Source organism: Cibotium barometz, chromosome 30 (assembly GCF_041138505.1).
Source record: "Cibotium barometz isolate CiBa-2024 chromosome 30, ASM4113850v1, whole genome shotgun sequence".
In the NCBI taxonomy this organism is placed as follows: domain Eukaryota; kingdom Viridiplantae; phylum Streptophyta; class Polypodiopsida; order Cyatheales; family Cibotiaceae; genus Cibotium; species Cibotium barometz.
The window spans coordinates 28,844,842-28,856,945 of NC_141075.1; the positions used below are offsets into that span (position 1 = coordinate 28,844,842).

Sequence of the window (12,104 nt, forward strand, 5' to 3'; positions counted from 1 at the left end):
TTTGAGCTATTAGCTTGTCTTTAGGTGCATATTACAGTTTTATAGCAAGCTAGAAAATAGGAGTTGCTTTCCTTTGATTGAGGTGGTTGTGGAGTTTTGCCATGAAAATAGGTGAGAGTGACTCTTACACACTGAGTAATATGTACACTAATGTAGAACCAATTGGGACATAATTGGACCTTCTTCCAATGTCCTAAACATATACAAATAATACGTGTGAGTGACCCTTACACACTGAGTAAAACGTAAACTAATGTAGAACCAATTGGGCCTTTTCAAATGTCCTATGTAAATATCTAGTGAAAGTGACTAAACTTTAACAGAGGGGGAAGAGGGTAGAATGCTCACAAGTATTCTATTGCATGGGGAGTGATTCTGTATTGTTTAATGTCAAAGTTGGCTTATAAACAAATGGCTAGTGTTCACACTTGGCCAACCATAATGTACAGTAAACACGCCTCCTCGGCTATAGCTCAATTATAGGGCCCCAACCTCTCTAACTCAAGGTATTGGGTTAGAATATACTCTGGTGTGGCATTTAAATTTCAGTACCCTCTCTCAATAAATAAGTAAACATAAATTAAAATATATATACAATTATCACACATAAATGTTCCTAGAAGGTCTCGGTTTATGGCGCGCTTTCTTGTAATTTCACACTACTCCTCCTTGTGTGTAGAGGAGAGCTACAGAAATCAGCATAGGAACAGCTCCACCGTCAGATCCTTTTCGATCTCGTTACAGATCTTCAAAATGGTAACAGTGAATCTCGATCTTGTTTTGCGTTTTTCTGTATATTTTTGTGTGTGCTTTCATGCTTATCAAAATCAAAGAGAACGCTCTTAATCTCGTAGGGTTTGTACCACTAATTTATGATTAATTAAGAACAGTTTAAGGTTTCAAAAGAAAGATTAAGGTTTCACAGATGTTCTTCCTTTAGCATTTGCAATAAGATTATTGTATGAATTGAAAGGCTTCACACTTGTTCCTGTAAATTATGCAAAATGAATGGAATTGGCATGCACTTAAGGTATTGGTCATTTGCATCAATGCTTGCAAAACTGTGAGGGTTTTGTTGTAAGGCCGAGCACATATGTCTTCCATGCAGATTTTGCTTGATGTTTACCCAAAGTTTCTGGGCTTGAGATGGTGGTGAAATCTCCTAGATTTTCTGTATTTTCCTAGATTTCGTTTTTGCAAATCAAGATACTGTAAACGCAGTGTATCCTGCACTTGAATTCAAGCCCTGGGCCTATGTCCTCAATTTGCAAATCGAGATGCCGTAAACACCATGGATCATGCAATCGATTATCGAATTTGAGCCCTGGGCCTATTTCCTCACTTTGCAAGACCAATATGGACCATGCTGTAGTGCATTGCTAGGAAGCATTGGATGATGCGCATCTAGGCTTCCTTGCTCTACCATCAGGGTTTGGCTTGGTTGCTAGCTTTGATGGTTCTTTTGATATTGTTGGACATTCGGTGCCTGGTCATGGTTGACCTTTGTGTTCTTTCTAGGTGCTATCGGTTTGTCTTGATCACCTTAATTGGATGAACTAGCACTACAGTGCAGAGTGCATGTGACATCAAGGATTTTTCTATGGATTTCCATTGGCGGCCGAAATGCATGTAAAACTATGTGCAGCGGACTCATTCTGATCTTATGTTCTACACTTGAGCCCACCTCTCCTTCCAAGTCTGTGATTAGAATACCACCACGGAGTGCACGTGGTAGAGTGAACTTGAGCCCACCTCTCCTCCAAGGTGTGTGGGGTCAGAGTACCAACACGGAGTGTATGTGGTAGAGTGAACTTGAGCGTGCCTCTCCTCCAAAGTGTATGTTTTGAGCACCAACATGAAGTGCATGTGGTAGAGTGGACATGATGCCTTGTTGGTTGGGGACTTATGTCTATGCCAAGGATCATGTGATCTAACATCTTGTTGGCAGGAAACCGTGTACGCTAACTCTGGATGGATTCATTCATGGAAGGGTGGTAGCCCTGGTGAGTGATTCTATAAACTCATGGAAGGGTGGTAACCTTGGTGAGTATTATCAGCACTCATGGAAGGGTAGTTTCCCTTGTGAGTGAAGCCTCGTGGAAGGGGAAACCATGGCGAGCATGAATGGTTCATGGAAGGGTTGTTGCCTTGGTGAACCATATGGACATGTGAAGCATGTTCGGCTTGGGCATGCATATGGATTATAGGAGTGTTACCATTATGCAGGCCAATGGCATGGCAAGATGTTTTGTGGCTATGTATACTACTTAATTTTCTTTTGCAAGTACTTAAAGCTACTTATGGATTTATGGATATTTGGGACACAATTGGCTCTTGTGCCTGTGTATGGTTAATATCAGAGTTGTTGACTCGGCATATGGATTTATGGATATTTGGGACACAATTTGCTCTTGTGCATGTGTCTGGTTATTATTAGAGTTGGTGACGCCGGATATGGATAAAGTTTCTTTCTGATTCAGTTGACTCTTGTGTCCGTATTTGACTTCGGATTGTGGATTTGGATTTATGGCTTTAATGCCCGGAACTATGAAATATTATGGATCGGCAGTGCATCTACCATACTCGAAGGATATCTCAGTGGTATTAGGTTTATACAGTTGCGGACAATTGCTTTATAAGACGGAGGGGATGTCACCATTTGGTCCCTTCACTAGTCTTAACCAGTGTTTCACACACTGAGCAGAGCCAAGGTGTGAACGGGGATTTTCCATAGAAGAAAGCTGGAGCATTTATCGGCAAAGTTTGGCCTGAAAGATGGCTACAGAGCATAAGGAGTATGGGATTTTATTCATCAAAGTGATTTATAAGGTTTATAAGTTGGTGTGTTCACACATCATTAAAGACGGGCTAGACTTGGGCTACAAGCCCGGGAAAAGCATAAAGTTGATATTTTTGGGCAAGTTCAGATATTTTGGGCAGAGAGGAAAAGTATAGCTATTATAGAAGCTGGTCGACTCTATTAAAGCAAGGCAAGGGGCTGTTTTTATCATCATGCGCTTGCAGCTCATCTGGCCGACTGCAGCTTTTCTCTCTTCCTCTCCTAAGCGTTGGCCATATAGTTCAGCTGCAGTTGACTGGCGTGTTCCCTCTCCTATAGTGCTGGCCGTACAATTCAGCTGCAGCCTGTTTCTTGATTTCTCTGAGTGCTGGCCGTACAACAGTTTTCTCTCTCTTCTTCCAGAGGTGCCTGTACACTGTTTTCCTCTCTCTACTGGCTGCGATGGAGGCAGGCCGTATAGTGGTGGATTTTCTCTCACTCTTGGCCTTGTTATGGGCAGATTTGGGGCTGTTTTGGAGGTATTTGGGACAGTTTGAGAGCTCTTTTGGGGTTGATTTGAGGCTCTGTTTTGGTGCAGAGTTTGGGGCTGTTTTTGGCTCCGTACCGGGCTGTTTTTATGGACTGTTTATGAGGTGATTCATGGGACTGCTTTGAGACAGTTTTCGGATGCCTTTTTGGTGCTGTGTTTTATCTTGGCACTGGATAGATATCCGGGCAAGAGATTTTACTGATGCTTTGTGGAAAATCCGGTGTTGTATGCTTGCATCACCTGCTTCCTCTTGTGATCCTCAATGATGCTCCCATTGGATCTCCTTACACAGTAACGAAGCTGCAGGATCATTTTCTCGTGATGGTACATAAACAAAGGTTGATTGGTATGATTGCTTGAGGAACTGGATGAGGATCTATTGCCACCCCTAAAACAACCACCACAACCAAATCTCCTGTCACCCAAGGAGGTTTCATGATGTGATGGAGTAGGTGCACGAGAAGAATGGGGAGTAGGAGAATCATTGCCTGTAGCACAAGATGGCCCAATGCCGGCATACAAGAAGGGACTAGCTTTGCTAGTTTTAATGAGAATGGGCACTGGAGTTTGTAACCTAGGGGTAGCGCCTCTCATGGGAGTATTGTCAGAATGCACAACGGAAATGAAGACAATTGCTGTCGAGAGCAAAACGCAGATGAAAGAGAGAGAGAAGCTTTGTAACTCTGCTATATACAGACAAGAAAATCCCGGATGTACAACTGGAGAGTATGGGGGACAAGGGGCCATTTTATATGGCCCCAGGTTGCTGGTCGGCCAGTCTAAAATAGGCCGACAGTAGCAAAAACCCATGACCAGCATCAGAGATGCTCACGACTAGAAAAGAGCCAGTCGGCCAGGTGCCTGCAGTCGGCCAGGACACCAGATCAGGTCGGGTAGCAGATCTACAGTTGGCCAACAAACAACAGAAGATAGCCGATAGTCCTCCACACCTCCGGAAAAATGGGAAAAATACATGGAAGTAAGGAAAAATGGAAAAACACCAAAAACGGGCGGGCACACCCACAACAGAGGCCCTGGTGTAGTATACTGACAAGAGATGATTGCTAACACCCCCTCTTAGCTCCTAGATGTGGAACCAACCCCAGTGAGTTGGAGTGCCGCTGGAGTATAGCTTGAGGTAGAGACTTCATGAAGAGGTCCACCCCGTTGTCCTCCGTCGAACAATAAAGAAGCAAGATGTCACCAGCCAAGATCTTCTCACGAACAAAGTGATATTATATCTCTATGTGCTTGGTCCGGGCATGGAAGACCGGGTTCCGAGCAATAGCGATATAGCTCTGGTTATCGCATTGGATGACCGTGGGCTCCTTCTGTGGAAACCCAATCTCGCCAAGCAACCTCTGCAACCACACAACCTCTCAAGCAGCACCACAAGCAGCCCGGTACTCTGCCTCTGTAGACGACAAGGCAATAGTTGGCTACCTCTTGTTGCTCCATGAAACAGCTCTTAAGCCGAGGGTAAAACTACAGCTTGATGTAGATCTCCTTGTGTCTGGATATCCTCCCCAATCTGAGTCACTCCAGCCTTGGAGTCGGATTCGGTCCTTCGTTTCACCTCCAGTGTCGTATAATAGTCCAAGATCCTTTGTACCCTGCAGATACCGCAAGATCCGCAATCCTGTGTCCCAATGAGACTTCAAAGGCGTTTGCATGAATGAGCTCAACAGCCCCACAGGAAAGCTCAAGTCCAATCTGTGTTCAGTAACAAGATCAATGAACCAACCAGCCTCCGGTACAGAGGCATCAACCGGCTCACAAGGATCATTCATTGTAAGCCTCGTGTTCGGGTCCATTGGTGACGTGATAGGCTTACAGTTCTCCATCCCAAAGGCCTCAAGCAACTCATGGACATACTGTTACTGAGAGACAAAGAACCCCCTTTGGTTTTGCCAGATCTCCAATCCCAAGAAGTGGAGTAAGCCTAAATCAGTTATCTCAAACTCCTTTGACAAGGCAGCCTTCATCACTGCAATGTGCTCCACATGACCGCCAGTGAGAATGAGGTCATCCACGTAAAGGATGATCAACGTGACCATGCCGCATTCTCGAAAGAGATACAAGTTAGGATCTGCAAGTGATCTTTGAAATCTAGTCCGCAGAAGGAAGGAATCAATCTTCTAATTCCAAGCCCTGGGAGCCTGCTTAAGACCATACAAGGCCTTCTGCAACCTATAAACCATTCCCTTTGATCCTGGAACCTCAAAGCTTGGAGGCTGCTCAATATACACCTCCTCCTGCAAGTCACCATTAAGGAACGCAGATTTCACATCCATTTGATATACAGGCCACCGCTGAGAAGAGGCAAGGGCAAGAACGGTTCGAATCGTGGTCATCCTCATTGTCGGTGCAAAGGTATCCTCATAGTTGATGCCAGGCTGCTGAGCATAACCCTTAGACACAAGTCTGGCTTTGTGTTTGTCTAGTGACCCATTTGACGTATACTTGGTCTTAAAGACCCACTTGACACCAATGACAGACCGTTTTGACAGCCTGGGAACCAACTCCCAAGTTTTATTCTTCTCTATGGCATCAGTTCCACCTGCATGGCTTTCCTCCAAGTATCCTGTGAAAGGGCTTTCTTTACGGAAGTGGGCTCTTTGTCCCGCATGATACGAGACATCAAAGCATAGTTTACCTGTAAGAGCTCTGCTGAATGACTTTTGTCATGAACTCTATGCGATCGTCGAGGTCCGTCTTCTGTGGTCCACTCGGAGGGAAGCTCCGTAACACCTGACTCCCGAAGGTTGTCCAACAACCACCTGGGTACTTGAATAGAATGCAGAGCCTCCTGTTGTTGCGGGGGCTCATCTCCAGCCCCGGGTTCAACCTCCTCAACTGACTGAGGTTGTCCAGCTGGAACAATCGACTGGAAATCATCATCAGACTCATCTGGGTCTCCAAGAAGTGGCGGCTCATCAATAGTGGAAGCTGGAACATGCTCATCAAAAACCACATCTTTGTTGACGACAACCTCGTTCCGCTCTGGGTCATACAACCTGCATCCTTTGGAAAGAGAGTTATATCCCACAAAGACAAGCTTCTGGGACTTCGAGTCAAGCTTTCCCCTTTGCTTCTTTGGAATGTGAACATATGCATCACTCCCATACACACGAAAATGGGAGACATCTGGTTTCTTGCCAAAATAAGCCTCAAAGGGAGTCATGTTCGGTATTGAAGTCGTTGGAGATCGGCTGAGGATATGGACAGCTGTAGCCACAGCCTCTCCCCAAAGTGGACGAGGAAGATCACGATGCTCCAACATCGTCCTCGCCATCTCCACCACAGTCCGGTTCTTACGCTCAACTACTCTAGTCTTTGAAGGCAAACCTGTATTGGCCAGTTCCTGCTTGATGCCATGTTCCGCACAAAACCGCACAAATGCATTGGAAGAAAACTCTCCTCCTTTATTTGCCCGAAGAGTCTTTATCTGCAAGCTAGACTCTTTCTCCACCATCACATGTCACTCCTTGAACCGAGCGAGAGAGAGAGAGAGAGAGAGAGAGAGAGAGAGAGAGAGAGAGAGATAGAGAGAGAAAGAATTTAAGAGAGGAAAGAATTGGAGAGTTAGAGAGAGAGACTTTTGGTCCTTCTCGGAAAGGAAATAAGCCGAAGTGAATTTGCCACAATCATCAAGCAGCATCATAAAATACAAAGAACCTCCCAAGGATGGTGTCTGCATAGGTCCACACAAGTCAGTGTGTACCAACTCCAAAGGTTTTGAAGCCTGCCTGGAAGCTTGCTTCGGAAAAGATTCCCTGTGCTGCTTACCACGAATGCAAGAACTACAGGGTCCTTGCCTGCTGCCAACATCTGGCAAGCCAACCACCATATGGTCTCGGAAAGCTTGCCGCAGCGCATGTCAAATACCCAAGATCTCTCTGAGAAGGAAACTTGCAATATAGGCCATGAAAAGCAAGACAAAGCAACAAACCCTAACGCTAGAAGGCAAAGCGAAAGAAACATATCTGGGTGCAGGCATATTTGCCACCCAACCATGACAGCCGTGAGCGAGGCTCACAATCTTGGCCGTCCCCACCGAGCCACGAGCTAGAGCATCATGCCCTCGTGAGTGTCTTGCCACCGTTCTCCTCTCATACCACCAAGCGTTGTCCCCCCCAACGACGATGGCCTACTGCACGGTGGAGCGCTCCGCTTCATGCGCTCTGCACTCCTGAGCTCCATCCGTCAGTGTGTGCCCAACTGGTATCCCTCCCCCCAATAATTAGGGAAGGAACGCCCAAAAAGCACACGCTATCAATAGCGGACCAAAAAACACGTCCACCCACAACATATCACACTCTAGCTCGCCAATATGCCTGCTTCTAGCGTGCACATGACATACTCCCCTTCCTCAAAAGAGCTCACTCTTGAGCTCAAGAAAAAAAACTCAAGGAGAAGTTGTCACACTTGCAACACTAGAGAAACACCCTCTATTGGTCGAAACCAATAGTCTCAAGGACAATCCGACTAAGAGATCGACCTGCTCAAGTAATATGACATGAGCGTCAATTCCTAAAGCCTAATCCGGAGCAAATGGATCATCTGGGTAACTCGAAGTTGACCATGCTACCAATACCAGAGGTAAGCAACCACTGTCTTAAAAGAGTTATCCCGAAACCAAAAGTATCTTTTGGTCTGGAAAAAACCACAAAATTGGGAAAACCGAGAACCTACTACTGAAGCCTGAATCAAGTCGAACACGAGTAGTCTCTTCCCAAATAAGAGAAGAACCGATCTTCTAGAAAAGATCATCAATCTGTACTTTGTCACCTCGGAAGTCTAACTTCCCAAACAGACCTCGGAAAGTCTATGAGTACCTTGGACATGAAAGGAACAATTGTTCCAATAGACTTGGTTATGACGCAAGCTAGCATCTATCATGACTGTTTGTATTGAAAGTAAAGTATCTATCCCTCAAAGATGTTGAGATATCCTTGTGTTTGTAGGCACAGAGTCCGAATGAAGTCTTGACAATCTGGCGTAGCCCCGTAACATGCGATGGATCATGGCGTCCCATACCACTATGATACACCCCATACCCATGCTACGATTACTACAAAACGTGACCAGTTTGTGGATTTGTCGTGATCTATTAGAAACAATAAATGCCAATGGCTGACCATGTGCCACAAACTAAAACATGTTCTCGAAAGGAGGAACTCCAAAAAACGAGACTAGTGATCATAACTCGGTCCAGGGATTAGACAACATCTGTGTACACAAAGAAGAAGAACCTTGACCAATGTCCCAGTCAAAGCATCTGTCTAAACCCAAAAAATCTTGGAAACCAAAACTTGCTTCCAAAAACTTATGTACATAGTGCAAGTTCTTGAATAACCATGATTCAATAGTCTTGGTATAAGAATAGATGGGTATACTTGGAATAGCATGAATATCTGTACACACTCCTACTATGGACATAAAACTAGAGGACCATCAAAACCTTAAAAATTGTAAGGTTGAAAATGTACATATTGGATATTGTCGCATAACCGTCTGTCATGCAATCTGACAATGAATCCCAACAGGTAAACTTAATCTAGATGTCCTCTATCAAATATCCGTGTAGCCACAGTGTCAATGTGTGGTCAACTATTCCTCAATTCTGCATATGCAGATAAGTCTTGCCTATCAAAGCCCAACAATGAAAACAATGGTCATTCCAATATCTGTAGGGTATTAGGTGTATGTCTTGCATGGTACAAGGCCATGATGGAATGTGCAGGGGAAGAAGGGAAAGTGGAAACACAGGAGAGAGAGTGAGAGAGAGATATGGAGAGGAAACACAGGCGATAACCTGCTCTCAATATCATCACCAAAAGGAATACATGTCCCGAGCAAGAGGGGTGAAAACCTCGTATGTGAGGGACTGCAGCAAACAATGCTAAGCAAGCAGTGAAGAACGAGGGAGGCAAGCCAGCTATATATATGCCCATATGCAGGCAGCCGACTAGGGAATAAATCCTCCACGATTGGGAAAAATACCCAAGACTCCATAAAATGGGGAATAATATGGAAAACATATGTGAGGGGTGACCAGCCCCTCTAGCTAACATGGTCAGCCCTAGAGGCTAAAATAGGACACCAAACAGGGAAGCCAGCAAGAAGGGGATGATGTCTAACACCCCCTCTCAGCACTGGATGCTGAGTGAACTCCAAGAAGTCAGAGACGTCGTCCTCGATCAAAGATGAAAGACTGCAGAAACATGTACCAAGAAAGCTCCACAAGCAATCTCCTCAGCAACTCAGCTACAAAAGCAACAGAACAAGCTGCCAGGTACACCGCTCCTCTGGAAGAAAACAACCATGTAGGCTACGACGTGCTGCTCCAAATAATGGTTCCAAACCCAAGTGTAAGAACACTCCCCAAAATCGAATGCCGTGTATCCAGCCTGGAGAAGGTATGAAAAACCTCATAATCAACCAAGATCAGATCTTGTATATAATCAATCCTGGGAGAAGCAAACTGCTCCTCACTGGAACCCTCAAAAGAAATAGAGTCAATCTGCTCCAACTTTGTACAAAGAGTAGCCAAATGCTGTACAAAAGCATCCTCTAAAAAGATCGGCATCGCAAGATGTAAAGACTATGTAGAAAAGATGGGGTCCATCTGCTCAAACTCCGTACCATGAGTTGCCCAAAGCTGTACATAAGCACACTCCACTGAGGTGGGCATCGCAAGATGAAAGGACTCCACATCCCCCTCTGAAAAAAGATGTCGTCGGATTGGTACAAACCCAACCTGATTCTAATCCAAATCCAAAAAACTTTGGAAGTACCACTGTGCCCTAGGCATGGTTAGCAACCACAGATCCAAAGCATCCCACTGGGTCCAAAAAACCATCCTCCAAAACAACAAACCTGCAGAACTGGCAGGGGGAGGGGCATCCTCAGAAGCATCACAAAGAGAGGCAGAGGTAGACTCCTCACAATGAGGAAGGGAAGCAGGAATATAAACTGCAGTGGTAACAAAGTCCTCAAAAGTATCACTGATAGCAGAAGACTGTTCCATAAGTAGAATCAGATCCCAAGAATCAGCAACAAATAAATGATCCATGTGAAAGGATCACACCTCAAGGGCAAACTTCACTGGTTTGTAGCGGTGAGGTGCCACATACAACAAGACCAAATCTCCTCCTTGAAAATCTGCATGTCGATGATGCTTGTTGGCCTGCTTTTGATATTTTTGTTGCACATGGACCAATTTATCTTGAACTTGCACAAGCACATCTTGCATCTCCTGAACCAATTGATCTGCCAACGCCACTTTGTATTGTAAAACAAAGTTTGTAGGCACAAGAGGAGTATGCCCATATGCTGCTTGAAATGGAGTTAATCCAATTGCTGAATGATGGGAATTATTATAAGCAAATTCCACGAGTGGCAAATAATCTTCCCATGATGCCAAACGGGATTGAAATGTAATGTCGAATCATTTCTTCCAAAATCTGATTGACTCTTTTAGTCTGTCCATCTGTTTGAGGATGATAGGCTGAACTTAACAACAAATTCGTGCCAAGAGATTTGAACAAAGACGTCCAAAAATGTCCAGTGAACTTTGGATCTCTGTCAGAGATGATAGTCTTCGGCAAACCATGCAATTTGAAGACATGTTGCACGAACAATGACGCCACATCTGGGGCTGAAGCAGCTTTCTTGCAAGGAATGAAATGCGCCATTTTGGAAAATCGATCAACCACCACAAGAATCTGAGCATTGCCTTTGGATGAACGAGGCAAAGTGGTGATAAAATCCATACTGATACTTTCCCATCTCTCATTGGGAACTGGCAACGGTTGAAGTAACCCTTGAGGAAGTTGTCGAGAGGCTTTCATTATCTGACACGAATGACAAGCTTTGACAAATTTATTAACATCTTGTTGCATCTGAGGCCAGAAGTATGTAGCAGACAAAAGCCGATATGTTTTGTTGATACCAGGATGAGCAGCATAAGGAACTTCATGATGCTCTTGAATGAGAATCTTCCGCAATGAAGTATTGTGAGGCACACAAATGCGATCAGAAAAGAACAGCAATTCATCTATGATGGTGTAGGCTGCAAACGTGTTCATTTCTGCAGGACTGGGATTAGAAGATTTGAGAGCACGGAACGCATCTCCAAAATCTCTATCAGTCAAATACTCATTTTTGAAACAAGCAGGGATTTCCATTTGCATATCTGTGATGGCAAAATTAGTGGCTCGAGGCATGCGGCTCAAAGCATCTACAACCACATTCTGAAGACCAGGAACATACTGGATAGTCATGTGGAAATTAGCCAAGAATTCAACCCATCGGCCTTGTCGAGAGTTCATAACAGGCCGAGTGAAAATGTACGTCAGAGATTGATGATCTATACGTACAACTGAATCTGCTTCAAGAAGATCTATTGTTTTTGCCCTGCAAGTCAAACACCTCATCCGCAAACGTGTCTGTACAACATCCTTGGTCATGTTACGGGAAATTGAAGCAGAAAGCAATCTCAAGCCTCGTCATCAACAACTGCTTACTTGGAGCAACCCTTCTTCAGGCCTTTTCAGGATCTGTTTCCGAATGATCTTCCGACGACATTGCCTCCTCGTCGTCCTGTGGATCACCCGATTGATCTTATCCCAAGTCTTATCCCAGGTCAACCTCCTCCAACCCGAGCTCCATACCATGTTTCTTACTCTGAATCTCAGGAGATACAAAGGCAATTACAAGAGTTGCTGGACAAAGGTCACATCCGTCCCAGCAGAAGTTCCTTCGGAGCCC

The 12,104-nt window shown here is 44.8% G+C and overlaps 1 protein-coding gene across 1 annotated transcript in view; it reads left to right on the top strand.

The window, feature by feature from the left end:
* Window positions 1-567: 567 nt before the first annotated feature.
* Window positions 568-12,104, top strand: part of LOC147621358 (coatomer subunit beta'-1-like) — a 63,522-nt gene continuing 51,985 nt past the window's right edge. The window contains exon 1 of the mRNA XM_086824096.1: window positions 568-756. Coding sequence (XP_086680222.1) covers window positions 634-756 — 123 coding nt within the window. The 5' untranslated portion in view covers window positions 568-633. The remainder of the gene's footprint in view (window positions 757-12,104) is intronic.